Here is a 27,500-nt window from a genome sequence, read left to right on the forward strand (position 1 = left end):
CAGGCAAGATAGATAGCCTGGGTGATTTATTATCATGTTAGGAACCAGTCCAAGTTCTTATCTTGCCTGAATAGAATGTTTCGGTATTACATTGTAGAATCGGGTTTCCCTCGATGGTACAGTCTGTTCGAAGCAAATTTGCATGCCTGCAATGTGTTCAGCAGGGTATATGTGAAATCTGTTAACTGCATAGAAATAGTTTGTTCTGAACAGCCATATGGTACAAGGTACACTTTGCCTGTAATAAAGAATAAAGTGCTGATAGTAATAACTTGTGGAGCACATTCCAGTTCTTAGAAAGGGAAAATCAGTAATTCTTTACAGCCAGAGAAGAAGTCCCCAACTCACTGTTACCAAATTTATTCAGTAATCGAAGTTGCTGTGACTACTTTGACTAAGCATTACTACCTGAGGAGAGTGTTGACCTAACACCCTCATGCAAACATTGTCTTTATGGTTTGCATGTCAAGATAGACCTGAAACATGAGTGCACCATGTGGACATAGGCTGTGAGCAGCACTTTCTGCTTTTTTTTCCATTAAAGTTTTGCAAATTATTACTAACAGCATCTTTCTCTCCTTGACAAGAATATCATCTGCATCTTGTCTTAGTGTATCCATATCATGAAGATTAACCAGCAAATCTACTGATACTGTCATAACAATAGGGAAAAACTGCACTCCCTTATACATGGAGCATTATGCTTGGGCAAAAAATAATGTTAGACATTTTAAGGTTGCTGTAATTGTTACCAGGAATGATGTGCCAACTAGAGACAAAGTCCCAAGATAATTTTTTCTAATACGTCTACATATCAGATAGCAAAGATTTTAGTATCGTTGAATTCCTCCCACTATCTACAATGCAACTATATAGGTTTCATTGTGCAGAAGCTCCCCAACCCCACATTCTGGCCCACGATATGAAGGGAGGGCATGGAAGGTACCAGGAAAAACAAAAAATCGTACTCCTATTCATGGCAGGAGAGAGCGTCGGACAGACTTGGCAATGCTGCTCCTGCATGGCAGTCGTATTCTCTCTCCTGCTGTGAATAAGTGGAGGATTTCTTGTTTTCCTGGGTGGGGGTTAGGGGGAAGCAGCCCCACGTGAAGAGGTTGAAGGGGGCACAGCCCCCTCCATCAGCCAATATAGTGACTGATTCTGTGTATATTATTTACATTTTACCTTACAATTTCCCTGGTAGCTTTTATACCCTCTTCTGCTATTGGGGCCAAGAATGTGGGGATTCAGAGGTTTTCCATGTAATAATTTTTGTATATTTGGAAACTAGAAAGTATGTTGCTCTCAGCACCTTATACTGACGTTTCAACAAATACTATAAGAAACCAAATGTTCCATAGTCGGGTGGGGTTTAGCAAGAATTTTGGTGCAAATGGAGATGTGTGTAACTTCTGAAAGTGCACCTTCAATGTTCTTGGCAGGAGTAATAGTATTCATTATTGTTTACAAAATATGGTCACTTCAAAAGTAATTACCAAGACTTTCACATATTTCCTGAACTGAGCATTTGCAATGGAAAACAGAAAATTCACACATATTACACTGGGAAGAATTAGAACCAAAGACTATAATTGCAAGGTTGGTTGGCTCTGTGAATCAAAACTATTTCCACTGCAAACTATTTATAGCTATGCTGAACAGTCAAAATTTTGTTACTGCTTTTTTCTTTTTGATTGTGGAAATTTTAGATGATCAAATTTAATGTAATCAACTACAAGAAAATAATAAATTGTTTATTTAATAGCAAAGATGTTTGACCTTCATTTAACTAGATTCAGAATTTTTATGTAGGTTGTAGTGGTAACAATGGGCTGCTTTCTTGGAATTGTGCGAGGCCCGACCCAATGAATATTTGTGTACACAGACATGCATATACACAGAAATAAATACATATCTGTCTATCTATCAGATATATTCTATATGTTAGATACCCATGTCTATACTGATGGATATGTTTTTATTTTAGTATATATGTATGTCTGAATAATGAATATTCATTGGGTCGGGCCTTGCACACTTTTAACAAACTAGCCCAGTGACTCCTGTGTCAAAGCCTATGATGTCAGAGTTGATAATCCCACACTCCTCCCCATCCAACATGCCTGGGTGATCTGTGGGAATTCAGGGTTTTGGGTTGAAAAGTTACGATGCGTTTTATAAAACCTTTTTGGTTTCTGCCAAATATCTAATGAAATTGCTGGCGATGATTTGTTAGTTAACTTAATACAACGTGCACAGGGATAACAGTGGCTTCTGTGCCCCATGATGTTTGGGGTTAGTCAAGAATCATCCTCCATGAATATTGTGGCGGGATAAAACTTGAGTTGTTTCTTATTATGATGGAAATCTACGTTCTAGTATTGTTAATTTGTATCATATGGAAGCTAATTCAACAATCACATTCATATTTGCACGACACAAGAACTGGCGCTGAACTGCTTCCAGTATTCAAACTTCACAATAAAACAGTTTGCCTGTCTGTTTGTGGCTACTTTCATTGGTTAATGTCTAGACAAATTTAATGTATAGAGTTATTTTTAAGCTGCCCGGAAACTATTATTTTCGGCTTCAAAATATACCGGCGTTAGTGGGTTAACTAAAAATATACCACGACTGAATGCATTATCCCCCATTCTCCATTTGTTATGCTGTCAGGAAATCTGTCGAAACTGAATCTATCTCACATGTATAAATGAATGTAAGACATGGCTAATGCCGTTTTAGATACGACTTGTGTCTCATAATTTATGGTCATATTTATTCAGGCCAGGTTCTTGTGATCTAGTAATGGAAGGCCAACAGTAGTAAACCACTGAATCAATTAGTAGGGCCTTCTGCTGCACCTGATCTCCCCATTACTTGAATATTGGAAGAATTATATTTTTGTATTGCAGATCTTGTTCAAACTGTTATTATCGTAGACATTGATTGATATAATGCTATTACAATATTAATAATGGTAAGAAAGAAAATTATTAAAAAGAATCCTATCAAAAATTAAGGAAATGTTAGACAGACATAGGTATGACTGATAATTTGAGTTCCTTGTGACTAATCACTAGTTTATTATGTGTAGTTTCACAGTTGTGGCTCACGTGTGGAGCCATATCTGTGTAACTACAAATAATGGGTAAAAATTACAATAGAAATGGCATGTAGTTTCCCATACGTGGCCATAGGGTTGAGTCCAAGCTGATGGTGATGTAGTATCAAGCAATAACTGCAGCCTCAGTTATTTTGGTGATATGGCAATTTTTTATTTACATATTCTAGATTAGACTGATTTCTTTTTAGACAATACTGTTGTAAGTGAAGTCATAATTCTCATTTATTGCATGGATGAATATATCAGTTTGTTGGGTCTTTGCCAGTGTGTTAAAGGCACAGTGGCTCAGCATTTTTTGTATCACATGATTATACAGGTAGTATGCTTTGTAGATTTAGATTTTCTTGTGTGAATTGGGTGGTATTTTCAACCAGTGCCAGTTTGTATGCCTCCATTCTAAGGTTTCTAGGCTTTTGCCAGAATTCGAATATGATTGAGAAAATCCCCATTTCAAAAACCACATGATTAATAGTTTAGTATATATGAATAGATATATAAATGAAAAATTATGATAATAAATAAATGAGTCACACGAACGCACGCAAAATGCAAAATATCTTGTCAGCAAAATAGGGACTTGCTTCATATCCTGTTATAAACAGGTATTATTAGTATGTAAATTTTTAAAAATTAGAATGGTGTTCAAGTTACTAGCATATCAATTAACTAAGATACTCATTATTACTCATTTATGAATGCATTACATCATCACTTTAGGAATCTAACATTATATCCTTGGATGCAGCTTTGATTTCGAGTGCTATAGAAACATTCGATTAGGTCTCTCATTCTCGTCATATTAGACCCTTACAATAGCCTTGTTCAATAGAATTAGAATGTTAGGCCTTTTTCAGTCATACCTATATTTTCTTCACAACCCTGCTCACTCCCTAGCTTCTGTGATACTATTTGTTTGTTATTTTTTAACCTTTTTATCATTGCTGCTTACATACTACCCTTTATATTGTTAATATATATGTATAGATATGTGGGTTATTTATATAAGTTTGTGTAGGGTAATTCTGTACCTTTTTTTAGATTTGAGATGGATTTCGTGAAATTGTTTGCAATCATTTCTCTGAATTGTTTTTGTCCACATTTAATTGTTTATTCAACAGATTTGCAAGCCTTTAGGGAGCATGTTAGCGCAGAAAGTTATTGAAGATTGATTATGAAAAGAGCCAAGAATGAATACCAGAGCATATTAGAACAAATATTAATTTTCATAATTTTATTATGGTACTATGATTATATATCCTGAATGAAGACATTTTATACAACTTACCTGTGATTGAGGCCATACTAAGTGCTTTTGTTTGTGTAATAACTGTAATTTTATTTCGTAAGGTTTAGAAGATATAAAGACTTGCTGTTTAAAATGAAAGATGACATATCGGTTCTAGAGAGAAAGCCAGAATCAACACTATGGCCTTGTAGGTGTTGTCAACCTCACAGTGAAATTTCTAAATTATTACCGTGGCATATGAAGGTCAGATATAAAAAGGAAAGCTATCGTAAGACAAAAGTTTTAGGAATATTTTCTCTGATGTTTTACATAATTAATCAAGAGCGCTGACAGGTTTGGAAAGAAGTGCAACAAATTAATCTTTATTTTTTTTTTTCTTATGAATTAAAACACAAGCATAATAGATCTGATCTTGTGCACAGGATGGATGGAACTTCTTGTATATCATGAATATTTTAAAGAATATACTATTGTTTCTTGTATGAAATTAGTTAAATTGGCCTCCTTAGCATATCCTTGCCATGAACTATGCTTCAATATTATTACTTTACCACACCACATGCAAGCAGCCATTGGTGTTACAGGAGCAGATCCTTATACTGTAGAAAGGGGACAGAGAGAGTAAGAGAATGTGAGTAAGTGAGTGAGTGAATGAATGAATGTGAATGAATTAATAAATGAGAATGAGTTAATGAATGAATGTGAGTGAATGAATGAATGAATGTGAGTGGGTGAATGAGTTAGTGAATGAGTGAATGGAAGAGTTAGTGAATGAGTGAATGGAAGAGTTAGTGAATGAGTGAATGGAAGAGTTAGTGAATGAGTGAATGGAAGAGTTAGTGAATGAGTGAATGGAAGAGTTAGTGAATGAGTGAATGGAAGAGTTAGTGAATGAGTGAATGGAAGAGTTAGTGAATGAGTGAATGGAAGAGTTAGTGAATGAGTGAATGGAAGAGTTAGTGAATGAGTGAATGGAAGAGTTAGTGAATGAGTGAATGGAAGAGTTAGTGAATGAGTGAATGGAAGAGTTAGTGAATGAGTGAATGAAAGAGTTAGTGAATGAGTGAATGAAAGAGTTAGTGAATGAGTGAATGAAAGAGTTAGTGAATGAGTGAATGAAAGAGTTAGTGAATGAGTGAATGAAAGAGTTAGTGAATGAGTGAATGAAAGAGTTAGTGAGTGGGTGAATGAAAGAGTTAGTGAGTGGGTGAATGAAAGAGTTAGTGAGTGGGTGAATGAAAGAGTTAGTGAGTGGGTGAATGAAAGAGTTAGTGAGTGGGTGAATGAAAGAGTTAGTGAGTGGGTGAATGAAAGAGTTAGTGAGTGGGTGAATGAAAGAGTTAGTGAGTGGGTGAATGAAAGAGTTAGTGAGTGAGTGAATGAATGAATGTGAGTGAGTGAATGAATGAATGTGAGTGAGTGAATGAAAGAGTTAGTGAGTGGGTGAATGGAAGAGTTAGTGAGTGGGTGAATGAAAGAGTTAGTGAGTGGGTGAATGGAAGAGTTAGTGAGTGGGTGAATGAAAGAGTTAGTGAGTGGGTGAATGAAAGAGTTAGTGAGTGGGTGAATGAAAGAGTTAGTGAATGAGTGAATGAAAGAGTTAGTGAATGAGTGAATGAAAGAGTTAGTGAATGAGTGAATGAAAGAGTTAGTGAATGAGTGAATGAAAGAGTTAGTGAATGAGTGAATGAAAGAGTTAGTGAATGAGTGAATGAAAGAGTTAGTGAATGAGTGAATGAAAGAGTTAGTGAATGAGTGAATGAAAGAGTTAGTGAATGAGTGAATGAAAGAGTTAGTGAATGAGTGAATGAAAGAGTTAGTGAATGAGTGAATGAAAGAGTTAGTGAATGAGTGAATGAAAGAGTTAGTGAATGAGTGAATGAAAGAGTTAGTGAATGAGTGAATGAAAGAGTTAGTGAGTGGGTGAATGAGTTAATGAATGAATGAGAGAGCATTTTCTGTCGGCCCCTCTGCTGTGCAAACATAATTATAAAGGGTTCTTAACCTGTGCAAATGGGTATATGTAGTCTACTGTCCACTGTGAATTTTGTCGCACAAATGGCTCCACAGCTACTTATGTTACGAGTTCATTAGTAACCTTAGGGAAGCTGATTTCCCAATTCCTTGAATATTCTTTTCTGTTTTTCTGATGCTTTTAGATCTTATACCATTATCATTATGATGATGATGATGATTATTATTAAGATTATTATTATTATTATTATTATAATTATTGATATGGTGATTATATAATCTTTAGAAGTCATTATTGAAATACTATATGATAGCAATAAAGATTAAAAGAATCTTTGAAAATATCAAGGAAAAGGGTAAACATGTGAGATAGGTAGGGCTAGTAATTGACTCCTTGGTGACTAAGTAATTGTGGAGCCATTTAGGTGTAAATGCAATCAATTAATGTGAATCACTGGCATGGTGTGTAAGTCCTGCCATCCCAGCACAAAGGTGTAAAAGGTTTTGATGTAATGTTATGTCTTTATGTATTGAATTTGAGAAACACGTAGATTAGATTAGTAAACTTCCATGAGGCTAAAGTAGCTACAGAGGCTAAAATACATACAATGTCAGCTGTTGGCACGTAAAGGTTATGTAAGCAAGTATAAGCGTATGCATATGATTACATGTATAATTGCCCTTTATTAAAGAGAGAAAACTTTCTTTCTGTAGGTTGTCACGGGTGGACACTATGATGTCGATGTCCTTGTTGAGGGACCTGCACGACAAATTTTGTACCGTGAAATCAAGCAACAGTACGGACAGTTCCAGTTTACTCCAGACCATACTGGGACGTATCAGGTATGGTATTAATAATTATTGAATTACTTGTCAAAGTTATGAGCTAATATAGGGTAATTTTTTTCATCTTCAATAAAATTACAACCATAATGTGTGGTATAACAGTTGAAAGTTTTCATAAAATCTTCCAATTGAATTAGTTCAGTAATATCCAGCTAGTTATATATATATATATATATATATATATATATATATATATATATATATATATATATATATATATATATATATATATATATATATATATATATATATATACACACACACACACACACATGTATGTATTTTTATTTTATTTTATTTTTTTCCCTTGTCACTAATTGCATCTTTTTGTTATTAATTTCACAGGTGTGCTTCAGTAATGAGTTTTCAACCTTTAGTCACAAACTCATCTACGTAGATTTTCAAGTAGGCGATGAGCCACAGCTACCAGGTGTTGGGGAGCATTTCACAGCAATGACCCAGGTGAGTATTACCTTATCTTCTCGATGGGTTTCTCTTTTGTGTAACTCCGTGGAATTTGTAAATGTGTATTATAAATGTTCATATTTCTCTGATGAACGTCTGATCTCTGAAAGTTGTCGTTATTTATAATGTATTTATATTATTATTATTAATTCATTATTTTTAATTTTTAATTTTTATTTATTATCTAGTATATTTCTCTCTTCGTTTCATCTCTTCATTATAATAGTAAGTCTGGAATCACAGGGTATACTCATGTTGGATTGTTCGACACTTTTTTTCGTACTTGGGAGAAAAAAATGCATACCATTTCCTTTTGCAGATGGAGTCATCATCACAAAAGGTTCACGAGAACCTAAACTCTATAATAGATTATCAGACCCACCACCGACTACAGGAGGCCCAGTCACGGAAAAGAGCCGAGGACCTCAACGAACGCGTCCTCTTCTGGGCTGTGGGGGAGACTTTGGGTATTCTGGTCATTGCGGTCGGCCAGGTCATGATACTGAAGAACTTCTTTGCAGACAAGAAGAGCAATCAAGCTGCCTATTAAGCCGACTGCATTTATCAGCAGTTTGTCTCCTTGCCACTTTGAAGAGATCAGCATCCCTTATCATCATCAGGAAAGAACAAATTGTTTGTATATTAACGGTTTATAACGATTTATTTTTATGAAAGGATTTGTCAGTTATGATGGAGCACATACTTCTGTCAGCCCAAATGGTCTTTAAGTTGTCTTCACGAAGAGGGAAAAAAAGAGAAAAGTATGGGTTCACTTAATTACATGTTTTCTAAGTAATGAAAATTTTAAGTATCAGCAGTATTGTGAACTTAGTACATGTGAGCATTTAGTCATTGTTATCGAGGCATTTTATTATTCATCGTTTTATGCTGGAAATTTTGACGTTTTTGAACACAGATATGGATATTATAACTCTTCTGTTCTGGAAATTCTAAAGCGTTCGGGTCTAATTTCATTTAATTTCAGATATTTTAAAATGTAACCATTGTATAATAAGATTTTTGAGGAATGACTTAGTCTTTTTGTTTTGCAAATTTTATTTTATTTTATTTTTAGCTGTTGAGTGTTTATAGAATTATATGTTATAGGTAAAAATGAATCTGCAAATAAATTAAAAATTAACACATCTACTGCCACAAATTTCTTTAGATTTAGATTAATGGCATGAGGTTAGATACGCTCCGGAATGATCAGTTGCATCAACTGTTACCATCTCATGTTAATGCAAAAAATAAACTTTAATCTCTTTTTATGCTAGTTAATTTTTTAAAAATCATTCATTGCAGTCACCTTCAGAATAGATCTCAAAATACAGCAAAAAAAAAAGTCTTAAGTATATAATTAAAATCTGTATAGGGAATTGCTTGAGTATGGCAGAAATAGCTTGTGTTTAGTTTGTCATTTTGAGAGTTTACACTTATTTAGATGCTTTCAGATTAACAATTTAGGTTTTGTCTATCTGGATGCACGAGATCTGTATATACAGAGTCAAAGTTATATTTGAATGACAGGTTGAGCTGAATGGGATGACTGTTTTCTGTGCATTTTGTAGGCACTGTTAAATGCCAGACTCGGAATCTGGTGTCATGGAAGGTCTTTGCAATCTTCCCTCTTTGCTGAAGAAATGCGAGAGCACAAGGTAACTTCACAGGCATTATTTGAGTACTCTATTTATATTTTTTTATTTATTATTATTATTTTTTTTTTTTTTTGAAGTCATGAAATTGCATTTTTTACTTTCTAGGGTTTTCAAAATTTAACGGCAAGATGTTGCATTGTATTCCACTGATAACCAGAGATGTGACACATGCTTAAGAATGAAAAGACTTGCATATTGTGTGGCTTTAGAGTGTGATGGTAAATTATTGTTTTTGTATGTACTATCTTAATAAAAAGGAGTATAAATGTATTTGCTTGTCACTAGTTCTCCTTTTAAATCTTGCCTTTTACCGTAACCAGATGATTTGCCATTCACAGGAAAAGATTGAAGGCAAAACCTCTATGATCAGATAAATTAATCTTACAGACATTGAAGTATATGATGCACATAAATTTCACACCAACAAATCCCATTGTATTTAAAGTTTAAAAAACCCTTGAAGTGATGTTTAATACATACTACCCATGCAATTATATTGCCTTAAATTTATTATCTAGTTGTTAATAATATTTTCATCATATTTAAACTAAAACTAGAATTTGTGTTGAGAAGTAGTTACTATCTTCATTCTATAGTAGACCACAAAATGCCTGGTATATTCTTCATGCACTAAAAAATGAGAATTTTCATCTACATATCTAGCTTACTCTCTATCAGTATCATAATTACTGAACCAGTCACTTACTCTTGAATCTGCAATACTGTAGACCCTCTATTTCAAATCACTTTTAATTTCCTGGTATTACGCAATAAGAAAATGAGGCATTCTACTCACAAGTAATTCAAAAACAACTTTAATATCTTTTCTTTAGACAGCGATACAAACTAGTTTAATTAAACTATTTGATGTATCATAAGTTCATTGTCAATAGTGAGAAGAATAGAACTGATACAACATATATCACAGACTTATTTTCTTTTGTTTTTATTTTGAGTAACAGAAATAATATCTTGTGTGTGAATACTTTCAGTAAAAAAGTGTTGCATGAAGGCTTAAACATTAAGAAAGAAAATCCTTACATTTCAGCAATTCATTATTCACAACAACAAAAAAAAGAAGAAAAAAAATCACTACACATCACATTATTACTGAATTTCTCGCTTCTTGAAATAACAATATTGAGAGAAAGATAAGAAAAAACAAAATGCTAACAAATTAGGAACTTTTCAACAAGAAAACATCTTTTCTGGCTCTAGTTCTTGGTCATTTTACGCTGGTTTTGTTTAATCTATATACCATACAAAAGTACACAATGACTTCTATGGAAGCATATCTTTATTCTAAATTCATTCAAGTACACTGTTTCACATAATATCCAGAAATGCTGACACCCCAGCTATCCATATGCTTAGGTGATAACTGTAGGCTCCTGGCGACCTGTGCGTTCACGTAGCTGGGACAAATTAATTGTAATTTCTACTAGTGGTTTGAGGACTTCCTGCAAGGTAAGGAAAATATGGTAAATATACTTTCAATTTATGGAAAAAACACAAATACATAAGCAATTTATCACCAAATATTTTTGCATTACTACACTGACATGCAACTTCAACGAATGGTTCGTAATTTCTCTCCTGAATTCATTCAACCCCATTCTCTCAAGGAGACTACTCCCTCTAAACGACTCGTGCCTACCTCTCCTAGAGATATCATAACTACCCTACCTACTTCTCGCATCCATAATTCTAATATCTTTACACTAATTCTTCTGGTTCCTATCATTGTTCCACTAATTTACATGTTGATGCAGCACAAAAATTTTCCATAAATAAAAATGTTACACCAATTCTCCCCGTTGACATCAACTAAAGGAGAAATATCGTGCAGTCATACCTGAGCATCCTTTGTGTACGTAGAGGGATCAGATTCGTAGCTCTCAATGTACATGCGGACAGTTGCACCTGAGCTTCCTGTGCCACTGAGTCGCATTACAGCACGAGATCCGTCACTCATGAGAATACGCACTCCCTGAAATGACGTGATCACATTAGTTCTCATTTTTCATGGACTAAATAGCATTTACTAAAAAAAAAAAATTCATACTTCTAATCAACCTTTTTTTTTTCTTCTACATCAGATATACAATTAGAGAGTAAAGTGCATTTTTCAGATTCATTTTTATGATCTACTACTCATTCTTTAAATAGGATTAAATACTGCTTTTGCTATATTACTTAATATTAATAACTGAAGACCCCAACTGCAGTACCAAAATAACCTAGAATGAATTACTTTTAAAGCTATGGTGTCTTATTTTTTATAAGATATAGCGTAAACAAGAAAATCAATAGTGTAAACATGTAAAATCGATACAAACTTATCTTCTGCAAACATACTTCACAAAAAAGAAAAAAAAGAAAAAAAAGAAAAATGAGATAAATATAAAAAAGTACGCAGCGAGAAACTGACCTGTTTCTTCGCCACAGCTCCATCAATGGGGTCAGTGTACTCAAAGTTGTCAATCTTGGCAATCTTGTACATCTTTCCCCCATGTGACAGCTCCTTCCCAACCATGGCAGCATCACCACTCATGGCATCCAGAGCAGCCATCATAGCATTGCACGGATCACTCTCACAATTTTCATAGTCATATCTGTGAAGACAAACTGATTAGTAAAGCTCATGAAATCTTTTAACTACAACATGACAAGGTAGACATCCATTTATACATTTTGCTACTTTTACACAATGCAGAATGTGAAAGTATCACCTAAGAGTACTACTGCTTTTTACCAATTCTATATCACTATACAGTATACATACACATTATTGCAGTCTCTACTTTTCATACCATTTCATTACATACCTAGTAAAGAAGTTCCTTCCATAAGTCTGCCAGTGATTTAGCAGAACCTTTTCAACTGTAGTTTTGCGGACAGCGAGGATGGACAACCATGCAAGCACGGCCCATATGCCATCTTTCTCTCGAATGTGATCACTTCCAGTACTGAAAATAAAAAGATGATTTTGAACAAGTTTACGAACTGAACCTAAGTGGATTCTTTAAATGAGCTTCACTGAATCTCATTCTTATTATTTTCCCACCCACTGTTTCCATATACCATAAAAAGCTACAAGGAAACAGGTAACACTCAGTATCAAAAGAATCTGACGATTCCACTTCACCCTGAACTTCGGATACAGAACGAAGACTACTACAAAATACATCACTATATCAAAAGTTTACTGTTATTATTACATCTTTACATTTACAAAGCAGTTGTGTTTCAGTAGCAGCCATCCTTTCCCTCTTACTAGTCTATTAAATTGGGGTCTACAAACTAGTAAATCAATTTCCAGTTGGCTTGTATCCTGAATCATTTTTTTCAAAAACTGAAAATATTCTGATTTTTAGTTTACCATTGAAAATTTCCATAAAGAAATATCACTACCAGTTAAACAAGTAATAACAATAAAAAAAACAATAATAATAATAATAATTAAAAGCCTCAGACAACATATCAAACATGAACTGGATCATTTTGCTTACATACAATGTTAACATGACACAGATTATAAATTTATAAAAACAATAACAACAATAATAATAATAATAAATCAATTCCTTTTTTCATTACAAGTCACCATGCTAGCCAATTTCATTATCTAGCCTAAAAAGTTAAATGTCATACTTAAGGTGGTCATAAAAGGTGAAATATATTTAGCTCTTGTCATTATGCATATAAATAAAGTAAGTAAGAGTTTCTTTCACCATCCAAGTGTTACACTTTTTTAAGATATACTAAAAAAATCAAAATGTATCTTACCAGTGAAAGCAGCCTTTGCAGAATAAAAATGCGTAATAAGAAAACAAACCGCACACACGTGACAAATACTTTCGAGCAAATTCTAAAATATACGATGCATAAACAATTCATTTATGGGGTTTTTCACTCAATGCAGCTCCAAGCTTGTCAAAGATACACCTACAGTTTTGCAGGGGAATATGATGGGTAAATTAGGAATCCCAATAAACTAAAATAAATGACTGAATACGCGGAAGAAAAAGTTATTTTGATCTAAAAATTCTTTCTTACAATTTCAATATAAGTATGTTACATTTAGTAACATATTTTAAATCATATTACATACTGTACAGAACATCTTTTCTACTTGTTTGCGTCTGTCTGTAAGTGAGTGTGAGTGTTCCAGCTGTGTGAATTTTGTTCACTTACCCAAAGCTCTCTTCACCACAAATGGACAACCTTCCAGCATCCATAAGGTTTCCAAAGTATTTCCAGCCAGTAGGAACCTCAAATATTTCCATTCCTTTCTTGGCAGCAACTCTATGGAGACCAGAAAAATCCTCATTACCAATAAACCACATTTGAAGCAAATTGCAATCTTTGACAGCACACTAAATACCGACTAGTTTATTCTGTTTTTGTTTTTTTTACACAAAGACTATTGTAATGAAGTTGCTTGGTGACTAATATTTAATATTGTCACACTGTACTGTCAATGAAATATACAATGTTTGGCTTATGAATTTTACAATATTAAAGCAAGAATTATGCAAAATTGTGCTTCATATAAATAAAAAATAGTGATCGGTGTATCTTTTCTCCTTATCAGTACATTACCTGTCAATGGCACATCCTGTGGGCATACTGCGTGCTAGGCCCTTGACTCCATTTTTCTTGAAGTATGGGATGCAGTCAGTGTTGTCGGCTATAACTGCCACAGAGTCAGATGGAGTCACAAAGAATGCCTTGTAACCGAGGATCATGTTGCGATCCTGTAAAATTACAATAGTTGTCAGCTCATGGATTGTAGAACCATCGTCAAATAGATTTATAAGAAATGATGAGTATATTTGATAAATTGGTCTACATATTTGTTTTGCTTACAAATATACCTATCTTTAAAAAAAAAATTAAAAAAATTAAAAAAACTTAAAGAGCAAAGACATACGTTTCCTTCAGAATTGTGTTGCTAACTCAGGAACTAAGGCTTATAAACTAACAGAAAGTACTTCCATAATTTTGGGGCCTTTAGTCACAGTTCTAAAGACAATAGGTTTAAATCTGTCGAAGTTATGCAAGACATTTTACTTACACCGTCTCCATCGAAGGCAGCACCAAACCCAAATTCTCCTTCTTTCATTGCCTTAACAAGGTCAGCCGCATATGTAAGATTAGGGTCAGGATGATGACCTGGACAAATAAAGTTGAAATCATTAACTGGAGGTATAATATCATTAAACATAATATATGAAATGAATATTACCTTTTAATAAATCTTCAATACATCCATATCCCTAAAAACACAGTTACGACTCATGAACAAACAGTATATATACACTACATACCTCCAAAGTCTTCCAATGGGACAATGTTAACAGCACTATCTGGACTAGCCCCGAGTTCCTCCAGGAAAATGCGACGAACGTATGGTCCCGTAACTGGATAATTCAACATATATTAAAGATTAGTCATACACCACTAAAGGAAAACCAATGTCGCACAAACACACAGCCTTTGATGAAATAGGAAAACAATTTCTAGTGTCGTCTTGCTTTTACCTCCATGCATAGCGTTGATGAGGACTTTGAGAGGTGGGTTTCCGTCAGCTCCATGCAGGAGCCCCTTGATTGCATTGAAGTCAAAGATCTCCTTCATGTATGCCACATAGTCTGCCACCGAGTCAACAACTTCAACGGTAAATGGCTTTCCATCAACCTACAGGGGAAATTTATGGATTATTAATTACCTTTTGTTTCAATTTTTATAAGATCCCTTTTAAATTTGATACAATAATCAGTCTAGCTTCTAAAAGAGATGTACCAAATCTGGAATGAGCCTCTTTGGATTCTAATTCACTTCACACTAAACAGCAGCTGTTGATTATTCACCTGAAATTCCTGTGTGCCAATGGTTGCAATGTCGCATTTCAGGTCAGGGCAAATCTTGTACTCGGCCAGGGACTGGGTCAAGCTGTAGATCTTGTTTGTCACACCATCTGGAGCAGGTCCTAGAGCAAGCAAGTACCAATATTTACACGACAACTGGATTGGATTTAGATTAAACACTGATGTATGCAATGTCCATGAAAATAATTTGGTTTGGGCATCACTGCATGCTCATCAGACTACATATGTGGCTCAAGCAAACAAATCTATATATGAAAAAAAATCAATGAATCAAACAAACTAAAAATAATAAGCTCACATATTCTAAGGATATTACTTTACAGAAATCATATCTTAGCATAATCATACAGAAATCATATCTTAGCATTATCACACAAATCTTCAAAACTGCAGACATAGAAAAGATGAAAAAATATAAAGATAGTAACTAACACAAAATAGAAAAAGAAAAAAAGAAAAAATAAAGACAGAAAAGACTTTAAAATTTGCCTCAGACTACTCAGACTCTAACCTCCATTCGAGATATTGAACTTGATGCCAAAGTCAGCGTCAGGTCCACCAGGGTTGTGGCTGGCTGTAAGCACAATGCCACCTGCAGTCTTGTACTTTCTGATGATGCATGACACGCAAGGGGTAGACAAGATGCCATTCTGACCAACCAAGCACTTGCGAACCTGAAGGAACATGAAGTAACTTGTCTTAGAAGAAACTCTTCTCATACAAGGGGTAAGGAAAGGACTGACAGAGAGAGAAAGGAAGAGAGGGAGGGAGAGAGAGAAGGGGAGAGGGAGGGAGAGGAGGAGGGGAAGGTGAGGAGGAGGAGGAGGAAGAGAAAGAGGAAGAAGAAGAGGAGGAAGAAGAAGGGGAGGAAGAAGAAAGAAGAAAGAAGAAAGAAGAAAGAAGAAAGAAGAAGAAGAGGACGAAGAAGAAGAGGAAGAAGAGGAAGAAGAAGAAGAAGAAGAAGAAGAAGAAGAAGAAGAAGAAGAAGAAGAAGAAGAAGAAGAAAAAAGAAGAAAGAAGAAAGAAGAAGAAGAAGAAGAAGAAGAAGAAGAAGAAGAAGAAGAAGAAGAAGAAGAAGAAGAAGAAGAAGAAGAAGAAGAAGAAGAAGAAGAAGAAGAAGAAGAAAGAAGAAAGAAGAAAGAAGAAGAAAATGAAGAAGAAGAAGAAGAAGAAGAAGAAGAAGAAGAAGAAAGAAGAAGAAGAAGAAGAAATAAAGAAGAAGAAGAAGAAAGAAGAAAGAAGAAAGAAGAAGAAGAAGAAGAAAAAATAAAGAAGAAAGAAGAAGAAGAAGAAGAAAGAAGAAGAAGAAAGAAGAAGAAGAAAGAAGAAGAAGAAAGAAGAAGAAGAAAGAAGAAGAAGAAAGAAGAAGAAGAAAGAAGAAGAAGAAAGAAGAAGAAGAAAGAAGAAGAAGAAAGAAGAAGAAGAAAGAAGAAGAAAGAAGAAGAAGAAAGAAGAAGAAAGAAGAAGGAGAAGAAGGAGCAAGAGCAAGAGCAGGAGAGAGAAAAAGAGAAAGAAAAAAGAAAAGAGAAGGAGAAAGAGAGAGGGAGAGAGAGAGGGAGAGAGAGAGAGAGATTTAATATATTGAAAGGTGACTATCTAAATTGGAGCCAATCATGTATGTCTTTAAAGAATCATAGGTAATGTATTCATATCAATGGTATGGATTCCTGTAAAATATTTATATACAATTCAAAATATATTAATGAATCCTAACACTTGAATCATAATGAAAACACATCCTATAAAGTGGGCTGATCCCATATAAAGTGACACCTGGTAAATTGTATGATATAAAATATGACACTTGTGTACTATGAACAGGTGTGGTTAGTACCCTCAGTAGAACCAGAAAACAAAAACAGATTACTACATACAACATTCTAAATGGAATAATGATCTATAACCTTTAAATAATCTCCAACCTTAAGTACTTTAACACAGACCTTTTTTTAACATCCACAATAGAGAAATAAATGAGAAAAACAACTATAACTTACCCCATTGGCAGCACACATCTTAACAATAATGTCAACAGCTTGCTTCCCGAAATACCGTCCGTCACCTCCAACGACAAGGGTACAGCCAGGTAGGGCACCCTCCATGGCACTTAGGATACATTGTACAAAGTTTTCTGTGTAGTTTGGCTGCAAAGATAAAATAATTATAAATCTATCTAATATATAAGGATAATGTCAAACGTTGTGAAGTGTAATATATTTAGATCAGAATCTATTTGGTATGACATATCATTTCTAGGATTATATGTATGTATTTAAGATAGATAATTCTTAGCTAAAATGAGTAAAGAATTCTGGAAATAATTTTTTACATTCAACTACAAAAAAAAATTCAGTGATGCCCTTATGCCTTCTTTAAGGTTTTTATGTTAAATAAATTCTTCATAAAAATCATTAGCTATACAAGGCACAAAAAATATTTACCATGAAAGTAATAATGGAAAGTAAAATTTAACCGACAGCCACCAGTTACCAGTTTCTATAAGATCATTCTTGAAATATAAAACCATCATTAAATACTATGCCTTCTTTCATGTAATAAGCAAAGACCACTTACTCTTTTTACAGAACCAGTCTACATCAACATTAGAGATATTTTATATCTTTTTATCAATATCATTACCATTAATATTTCACAAAGTAATGATACAAATCAAATGTGTTTGATGGCATGCTGTAATTAAGCAATGTCAGATATTGTCATAAATCAAGGTAGTTATTCATCGCAATGACATTTCCATGATTGAATTCCACGCATTCGCTCTTCTCTAGGACAAAATTACCCAGACAGCGGAAACTACTGATAATGCCTGCAATACTACCACAGCGATCGTATGAAATCACAGTTCATGTAATGGATCTCAATTCATGTCATAAAAGCTATCTATGTATAAAATGTCTTCAACTTCCAAGGCTGAATCGACACGCTGAGGAGTACACGTAGTAAACACCTGTGTTACGCTGCACAGATTGCGTTTATTTACTCACCTGCTGAAACACTTTGACAGCCTTCCTCAGGCCGCTAGTCCCTGGTTTCTGGCCATCAAAAGGCTTGGTTGACTTGGTAACCGACGTCAGTGCCATGTTTATAGAGGGTGCCACACCGTGTCCGCCTTGCAATCGGGTGTCAGTCCTACCGCGCCCTGGCTGGCTCTGTCGTGGCCACAGACAACACTTGCGGCAGCCGGACACAATCAGCTGTTGTCGTCCGAATGCCTGCGCGAGGCTTCTCCAACCCTTGATCTTCACTTTTTATTCCTTGTCATATGATGAATAGACAATATATGATTAATATGAGTAATTTTGTTTGGTTTATGATTACAATCGTTGCTCATGAATGTTAGAATATTTGTTAAATGGATCTAAACGACCGGTGTGATCTGCTCGCGTATCGGGACAAAGCGTAGCAGACGACGCGCCAGAGAACATTCAAGGTTATTCAGGGCAAATAGGATATTTTCTAAAATAAAGATCTGCTTTCGTTTGAGGACATGATACAACGTAAAGGTGATTATTAAAGGTGACATTTTGTATCACTTAGCTCTGTATTCCCTTAACCGCCTTTCGTACTCATTATTAATTCTACATTAAATGCTATAACTAATTCCCTATCTTCATATTAATCATGAGAGATGCATAACATTCAACATTAAATAACACACATACGAGAAAGTTAAAACAGCAAATCATCAATGAATACAACCACTCCAATACACACAACACGTGCCCACAGCATAGCTCTCACCCCACTGAAACCCTTCTCATTAACATCTCTTGACTACGAATGTCTGTCTTAGCAACACGACAAGAAAACAGGGCTAGGCGAATGTCCGACCGTCACAAGGTCGTCCAGAAACCTATTTTAATGTAGAAGGTGGGGGCAGAGGTAGGGGTAGAGGTAGGGGTGAGGGGGGAGTGCCAACTGGTGTCTGGATTATCTACAGCATGAATGCAGAGTGACATGTAAAAGAGTGCCTTGTCGGTTTCCTTAAACTATGGTGTATCTCTGTTGCTTCTATCTCATGTCTAATGATGGTTAATATATTGATTTTATCTTATTCCATTTCTTTATGCACAGATTTATTATTGCTATTATTAATAGTAGTGGTATCACTACTACTACAACACTAGCAGCAGCAACACCATCAGCAGCAACAGCAGCAATAACAATAACAGCAGCAGTAGTAACAGTGGGAGTGGTAGTAGCAGCAGTAGTAGTAATGTTGAAACGGGACCGGAAAAGTATTTGTGGAATTAAGCACACATACCTCGTGATACAACCAATACTTCAGCACGTTAACAAAAAAGAAAGAAAAAATATATCCTTTTCAAGTATAGAATCCATCCCTCACACACACACACACACACACACACACACACACACACACACACACACACACACACACACACACACACACACACACACACACACACACACACACACACTAAATAGAATAATAATGATAATAAATAAAAAAAATCCGGATTTCGACATCCATCTCCTCAAATTTCCCCCAAAAAACGACCCTTATTCCGCGCAGAAAGATTCGACTTGAGATACCCACGCAGGATTAGGCTGAAGTCACGAGTTCCTCTGTTGCAAAATTCTCGTCATTGCCGTGGAGAATGCCTTCTCAGAGAAGATATTTGGTTAAATATGTTGTAAAACTGAGTGGTTTATGGATTATAATGTTACTGTTGCTTATTTTAATTGTAGTTATTTCATCATAACTGATCTTTTAGCACTGTTATTGCGGCGATTCCGTACTACACCTCTTCTCTGCAATAACAACCACGAACTACAATCATACAACCGAACGTATTTTAGATCTTGTAAGGAGAAAAATAAATAACCAACTTCACCGAAACTCGCCATAACAACCGCTCTCGTTTCAGGTTAGACGACCAGTAAATCTCATAAGATGGATGTTGCGCTGAAATGACATAGCCGCCAGTTATGTTATTATCGTTATCTTTAGCCTTTGCAGTGACTGAAGAGCAGGTCTGTCCTTGGATGCGATAATCATGCGAGTATGTTTTGAATATGGAATGCGGTTTTGTGGGGTCAATGGACTATTAAACCGTGCATATACTGGCTAATGAATGAAAAATCTTGCCATCCCATGGACCAGTTTCCTAGTTTCTTTTGGTCGAATAACAGTGGAAGGAATGGGTGTTTATATACATGAAGTAATACTTTTTGCAGAGTATTGACTTTCGAAAGAAATTAGGTTAACAGCCATTCCCTCCGAACTTTGAATCTGAACATTAAAACAAAAAAAGAAAAAAATGTTCTTATTATCGGGGTTCGAATTTTTAAATCGACAGTAATTTGTTGGCAGATGTTCAAAATTCAGTGGATAAATAAGCATTGAGCTGCTGACTCATTGTATAAACAATTGTCTTTTAACGTTTGTTACATATTGACAAGAAAGGAAGTGAATTCATTAGTGTAACACATAGACGTAGGGAGGTACTTTGAAGTGGGGAGCTGGAGTTTTTGCATTTTTAAAGGCATAAAATCAATAATTTCTGCACTAAAACGATAGACATTTATATTCAGATGATACTTGACATCATGTTTTTTTTTTCCTTTTTGACCAGACTCAGTTGACAGCTTCCCTGTCAGTTGCAGGGGGTCAGTGTTCTCAACAACAGGGTAACCTAGGAATTGCACTGTTTCTTTATTTGGAATGTCCTTTTTTTCAGCAGGATAGGAAAGAGAAGAGGCAGTGGAACAAGCTAGCTGGAGCTTAGGAAGAGAAGGTCGGCAAATGAAGCAGAGAGAGATGTAGACGTAGTAGGGTAGACCTACTTGCTGCTTATTTCAACTTTATTTACAAAAATATTTACAAAATAAAGGTTATAAATTCCTGATATGATGTCAGGTCTTCCTTTCCCTCTCGCACGTACGAAAGTGTCGAAGTCTGGTCCTAGGTGGGTGATTATGTCACGGTGTATAAGGTTGATCACTTCGATGCCCATTAGATTGTTGTTATGTTGTCCGAGTGAGCGATGTCGGGCATTTAAGTCAGCTATTATGTAGGCCGGAACGTTTCTTCTCATGATCTTCATGATGTCCGGGTATGGGAACTGGGGTCGTCTGGGTGACATGTATGCCGTCCCGAGAAGGAAGCTTCCTCGGTCTGTGTATAATTCTACCGCGAGAAAATCTTCGGTAAAATCATCAATGACTCGGTGTTTTAAGTTTCTTTTAACAGCAATAGCGGCTCCTGCGTCCCCTTCATTCTAAAAGTTTCTTTGATAAACACTGTACCCAAACAGTTTGATAATTTCGTCATTCTGTAGACAGGGGGCATCAAGCAGTATTACGTCTGGGTCTTCTGTCAAATACATGTTTGACAGTTCATGTTTCCTTGTGCGCCAGTTTAGTACATTGTGTTGAATAATTTTGTATCTATTTTTGGCCATAGTGTAGATTATATGATATCAGGATATGTAGAGGATTTTCTGGCAGTCTGCTGCTCTGCTCTCGTTCCATTAACAATTCTGTCGAAGGCTTGATTACTAACGTATTGTATTCTGTATGCAGTGAGATCAATAGTCCTGTTTAGTATGTTATCCTTGATAAGTTGGTCATCAAAGATATCTTGGAGGTATGTATATTTAATTATATTTGACTGCATTAATTTACGAGATCAATGTGTGTAGATCGTCTAGGTATGTATCCGATACTTTCCTCTCTTGCCCGAAGTCTTATCTCTGGCAGTCTATGTATTCTGACCTCTTTAGCCCTTGCAACATCCGGTCTCTCTTGGCGGTCCTCTTGATTTTGCTGTTGATATGGATGCTGATCGATTGGTCTTCGTTTTTAATTTCCTCCTGTTGTGTGTGATTATTTGTTGCAAACTTTTTCGTTCTCGATAACGTTTCTTGGGTTGGGGTAGTTTCTCTATTCCTCTTGTTGTTTCCTTCCTCTTGTTCCATCTCAGTTTCGTCTCCTTTTGCCTTTGTCGGCACATTGTTATTTGTACTTATTAATACACCAAGTGTTTCAATTGCATGTACTTGATCAGGGAATCTGACCTTGGGGAGATTGTTTAGGGCGTACATCTTATCTATTGTTTCTTGAAAACTGCCTGGCTCTCTGGCTTCCTGAGTATATGCAAATAGTATGGCACTCATTATGCAGGCAGCTGCGTTCGGTGGGAGAAAACTCAACATCGTGGTAGTTACTCTGCTTTTTGTTCCATTATAATTGGTCGTTGCTGCTGTTGCCCCCGCGTAGGTTGTTTGGCGGGATGTGTCTGCGGTGGTCTGTCTTCTCTCTGATTGTCTCTGCTCTTTCGTGCGTTCTTTGATAATTCTTTTTGTATCGGACATTTTGCGGCAAGTGTTCGGTGGTTACCGTTACAGATCAGGCATTGCTTGGTGTTTTCCCTGCAATCCTTATATGGTGTGATCTTTGGAGGCACATTCAGACCAAGCTTTGTAAGTGTCCTTTTCCTTACAATATTTGACAAGATGATCGTACTTGTAACATCTGTAACATGGAACAAGGTTGATGAAGATGTCCTTTTCAACGAATCTAGGAGGCATAGATTGGAATAGAATTAACATTCTATTTTCTAGTGATTGTTTTGCCATTTGGGTGGTTTCAAATCTGATTTTTAAGATAGAAGGTGCATTTGGTATTTTAATCACCTGTTCTATCTTTGCCCAAGCATTCTCATTTTCTATGCTCTCCTTAAGTTCTTCACCACTGAACTCAGTGATTTGTTTGTCAACGTTCCTTATTACGACCGTTCTCATTGCATCATATTCGGGTGGGTCTTGAGTCTCGAAGTGATGCCTCAGGAAGGTGGCTTTGCTTTCCTTCGACACCATCAGCTCGATGGTTTGCTCGTCAGCGATCACAAAATAGGCATTTTTGTAATCGTCTTCTTTGGCAACGGTTATTTTTGATTGACCGAAGCATTGCCAAAATTGTGCTCTCCCATTTGGATTGGCAGGTTTTTTTTATCTTTGATTCTGATTCTGGGCATTGTGAATCAGTTAAGAGTTGTAATGGCAGTTCATGTTGCCTTACGGTTGTTTGGCTGAGCTTCTCTCGCCCAGAGAGGGCAGTGCTGCCTCGGTTGTTTGCGGGCAGTTTGGCAATTAGCCTTCCGTGTAAGCTCGCCGTTTCTGCACAACTCTGTTTATGCCAACTTATTTAGGATGGCTAATTAAATTCAATTTCCTATCTATGCCGGCACTGAACAGGTGTCATGAGCCGGGACGGTGACGGCGACCTTACACCTAGGAAGGAGTTTTCAGACCACAAGGGCTACCTCCCTAAAATGCAAGGCGGGCCATAGCGTACAGGAGCACCAGTAGGAACGTGTTACCGGTCCGGGTACCCTGAGCTGTCTGCGGGAATGTCCATGAAAGTTAGGGAGTGGGGGGGAGAAGTTGAGATCCCACCCCCTCCATTTTTTGAGTGACTGAGATAGCGACAGTGAGTCTTCACACTATCTCCTTCAATTATTCATTCCAAATCATGTTCAGATTCAATTTGCTATCCTCTAACTCTATCGCGATATATGATATTATGCACTGTATAACCAAAAACAGGTTTGAATAGGCCTGTTTCCTGCTACGTCACGGTGTATTAAGAGGGGTGCAGGTATAATTTTTTTCTTACTGTGATATTGTTATTATGGTTATTAATATTATGATATGGTATTAGGTCTATAATGATGGTGATGATGATGATGATGATGGTGATGACATGACCAATGGAAATGACATTATTTGTTACAGTACCAGAGATAGTAATGGAAATGATAACTGGAGTAACAATGATAATAGTTAATATAACACATGTTATAACAATGATTATAAAAACGATGGTGATAGAATCAAAGATAATAATAATAATAATAACGAAGATAATGATGATAATGATAATAACGATTATTATGATAATAATGAAACTGGTAATGGAAATAATGATCATAGTACTGATACTAATAATAGTAATAGTGGCAATACTACTAATAATTATCATCGTAATAAGGATAGGAATAATGATGACACTACTGCTACCTCTAATGATAATAAAAATAATAATAGTAATAACAATCACTGTCTTATTGTTATCAATAATAATAATAATAACCTTTATTTCAGCTGTAATGAGCCATACATTGTTAATATCATACAACCATATTAGTTAATATATATATATATATATATATATATATATGTATATATATATATATATATATATATATATATATGTATATATATATATTAATATATATATATATATATATATATTAATATAAAACAGTAAAATAATAACACAGCACAGAAATATGACTTGTCACCGAAAGTGATAGCAGACAGATATAAAAAACAGTTATCCTACATCAATATATAGAAGTTTTTCCCAAATGGGACCACTGCTTCGATACACATTTTTCATCACTTCTCACAATACACATAATACATTCATTGCTAGTTTGTGAGACACTGTTCATGCAGTTCCATGAGGCATGTCTAAGAATCTCAGGGAAGCTTTTCACTCGAACACTAACAAACATATGTGTTGTACTTTCTCAGGGTGGCACAATGAACAATTTCCTCATGATGGTATTATACGTCACCCGTAATTCTGCAACTACAACTACTAATGTTGCTACTGATAATGATGATAAGAATAACAATGATACCAATGACGGTGATGATAATTGTAATGAACCATGAGTCTACTTAATCACTAATTAACTACTTCACTAAGGTCAGACACAGTAAGGTACTTGTGTTCTAGAAAGAGGTAAATTTCATGTTTCAATAATAAATCCGGGGGAGGGGGCCGCCCACAAGCAATAAAATTTAAGGGTGCCCACTTCAGTACTTATATCCTTCAGTTACACATTGTTTATGTTTTCATCGTGCTTTTCTTGGCCACATTAAATCTGCTTGGGGTACTTTTACCAAGTGGTAAGCTAACACACAAAACACTGACGTTTGTTGTACAGTTAGTCAATGACCATTGGAGGGGACACACGGGGTGGCCAATCAGAGTGGGTGCCCCCCGTACCACCATGAAAGCCCAACAGTAATAATAAAACTGATAATAATATGATTATAATAATGATATTGATAATAGTACTATTACTACTACTATTACTATTGATTATCATTATCATGGTAGTAATGATAATGACAATTATGATAAGGATAATAATAACAATTATTATGATGAAAACAACAAAGAAATAAGAAATAATGATGATGATAATGTTGACTATGATAATCACAACAAAAATAGTAATGACAATAATAATCATGCGATGAACGCGTAATATAAGAATATCCTTAAATCATATGACACTTATAATACATAGTATATTTTATCATACTTAAAAAAAGACTCCCCTAAAGATATTTTCTATCAAAGGTTATGCGCCAGCTGGCATCATAGAAAACGTGTATATTGATACAAGGGGGGGAGACTAAAGATATTATTTAAATTCCAAAACGTGATCTCCCATGTGATTAAAGCAATGCCAACACTACCCATTATACAAACTAGTAGATCTTCAACTCAAAGTAACAGATTTAGTCACACAGTTATCACTGTTAAGGGCCATTTTTGCAATCAATCCTTGAGGTAAGCACTGTACCACTGGTATCTATTAGAAATACGTTTTCCCAACGCCTGTGGTAAAATGTAATCTTTGGTACAATAGCAAATGAAAATTTAAGCCATTTTCAAGAATTCCAGTATAATGCTGGAGTAGCCTTCCCGTCTAACAAACATTCCTTGCACACAGGAGGTAATTTAGAATAAAAAATAAACAGATATCTTAACAAACAAGAATAATCATCATAACGAATAATGATGATAATGAATGTAATCATTATGTTTCATGTGTGTTAATTACTAGTTTGCTCTGGGAAAAGCTTTCATTGTGGTATATCTTCCTAAGATCATGTAAAGATTAATGAAATGAGGTGTTGACTGATTGGATTGATAATGTCCATGCAAGAGGGTCACTAATGCAATAAAAATATTCACACTTGAAGAATTTATAATTTTTTGAGTTATCCAAACAAACAGACGAACCGACGCTACCGAAATCATAACCTCCTTGGCGGAGATTAGAATGATAATAATAATAATAATAACCGTGGCCATTAGATTAGAATTGGAGATTAGAATGATAATAGATTGATAATGATATTAGATTGGGGATTAGAATGATAATAATAACCGTGGCCATTGGACGTCCTCGGATTGCTTAGAATTATTTTCAAATCATAGATGGTCTCGTTTATCATGATTCTGTTTTTTTTCTGTTTTCCTGAGAGGGAGAGAGAGAGAGAGAGAGAAAGAGAGAGAGAGAGAGAGAGGAGTAGGAGGAGAAAGAGAAAGAGAGAGGGAGAGAGAGGAGAAGGAGGAGAAAGAGAAAGAGAGAGAGGGGGGCAGAGAGAATGAGAATGAGAAAGAAAAAGAGAAAGAGAGAGGGGGGCTGCAGTGAGAAAGAGAGAGAGAGAGAAATAGAGAGAAAGAAAGAGAAAAAGAGAGAGAAAGAAAACGAAAGACAGAAAACCATAAGTTGAATAACAAAGAAAGAACACACACACACACACACAAAAACAAAAAAACAAGAGAGTGCCGAATGGACGAGTGCTTCATAAAATATTAGCATATCTAAAGAGCAACATGCGACGGAGAATCTTTTGAAAAAGCTCAGTCTGACAAAGTTCTTAGTGCACAACACACGTCCGTCTCAAGAGCAGCAGCCGATCACTAGGTCATATGATATTTATACTGCATTTAATAAATTTCAGTGCATCAAAATAACTATGAAATGGAATATGTGTTACGAAGATAATTAAAACTAGTTTACTCCACACCTGGTCGAAGATTTCCTAGCATAGCCTAGTGCTGTTGTTATTTTGTAATGTGAATGCATGGTTATCTTTTCCTGAACTGTCAACATGAAATGGGTAACTAATTATTTTTTCAGGAAAGAACACTGATTATGGCTGTGTTGCTAGTTATATCTTTGACTTTTTTCGTTAGGGAATCATTGTTATCTTATACATATTTGCATGTGTTATTTAGGTTTTGTTATTAACTTTATTACTGTTTTGAAATCCTTTCAAATTTGTGAATCTTATATTCTTTCTCTCTCTTTCACAGTGTTACCATTATCACTGTAAGTAAAGGTCGTTACGTAGGTATTTCAGTTGAGATTATCAGTAATGTTACTTGTGTTATACATGATTATCGTTGCTATGGTTATATCACCG

General features: G+C 35.4%; 2 protein-coding genes across 2 annotated transcripts in view; one reads left to right on the forward strand and one right to left on the reverse strand.

The window, feature by feature from the left end:
- The window catches only part of p24-1 (transmembrane emp24 domain-containing protein), a 10,178-nt gene extending 594 nt beyond the window's left edge, over window positions 1-9,584 (forward strand). Inside the window, exons 2-4 of the mRNA XM_027360506.2 lie at window positions 7,062-7,190; window positions 7,539-7,655; window positions 7,978-9,584. Of these exons, the coding sequence (XP_027216307.1) occupies window positions 7,062-7,190; window positions 7,539-7,655; window positions 7,978-8,208 (477 nt within the window). The 3' untranslated portion in view covers window positions 8,209-9,584. The remainder of the gene's footprint in view (window positions 1-7,061; window positions 7,191-7,538; window positions 7,656-7,977) is intronic.
- A 1,011-nt stretch (window positions 9,585-10,595) lies between these two features.
- Pgm1 (phosphoglucose mutase 1) lies at window positions 10,596-18,428 on the reverse strand. Its single transcript, XM_027360504.2, has 13 exons — window positions 18,216-18,428; window positions 17,208-17,354; window positions 15,722-15,884; window positions 15,193-15,311; window positions 14,863-15,019; window positions 14,650-14,742; window positions 14,397-14,494; window positions 13,922-14,076; window positions 13,514-13,624; window positions 12,145-12,285; window positions 11,748-11,931; window positions 11,172-11,306; window positions 10,596-10,776 (listed from the first exon to the last, which is right to left on the reverse strand). The coding sequence occupies exons 1-13, from the start codon at window positions 18,309-18,311 to the stop codon at window positions 10,687-10,689; spliced, it is 1,689 nt and encodes a 562-aa protein (XP_027216305.2). The 5' UTR covers window positions 18,312-18,428; the 3' UTR covers window positions 10,596-10,686.
- Window positions 18,429-27,500: the final 9,072 nt, after the last annotated feature.

The sequence above is a fragment of the Penaeus vannamei genome, chromosome 23 (genome assembly GCF_042767895.1).
Source record: "Penaeus vannamei isolate JL-2024 chromosome 23, ASM4276789v1, whole genome shotgun sequence".
NCBI classification, from domain to species: domain Eukaryota; kingdom Metazoa; phylum Arthropoda; class Malacostraca; order Decapoda; family Penaeidae; genus Penaeus; species Penaeus vannamei.

What these genes read in the sequence shown, in the direction of transcription:
- Pgm1 (XM_027360504.2), bottom strand. Translation starts at nt 18,311, where the DNA reads ATGGCACTGACGTCGGTTACCAAGTCAACCAAGCCTTTTGATGGCCAG. An exon ending in TTGGCACACAGGAATTTCAG is followed by an intron (nt 15,020 to 15,192) that starts GTGAATAATCAA and finishes TTTCCCCTGTAG; the next exon opens with GTTGATGGAAAGCCATTTAC. An exon ending in CCCATTGGAAGACTTTGGAG is followed by an intron (nt 14,495 to 14,649) that starts GTATGTAGTGTA and finishes TTATTTGTCCAG; the next exon opens with GTCATCATCCTGACCCTAAT.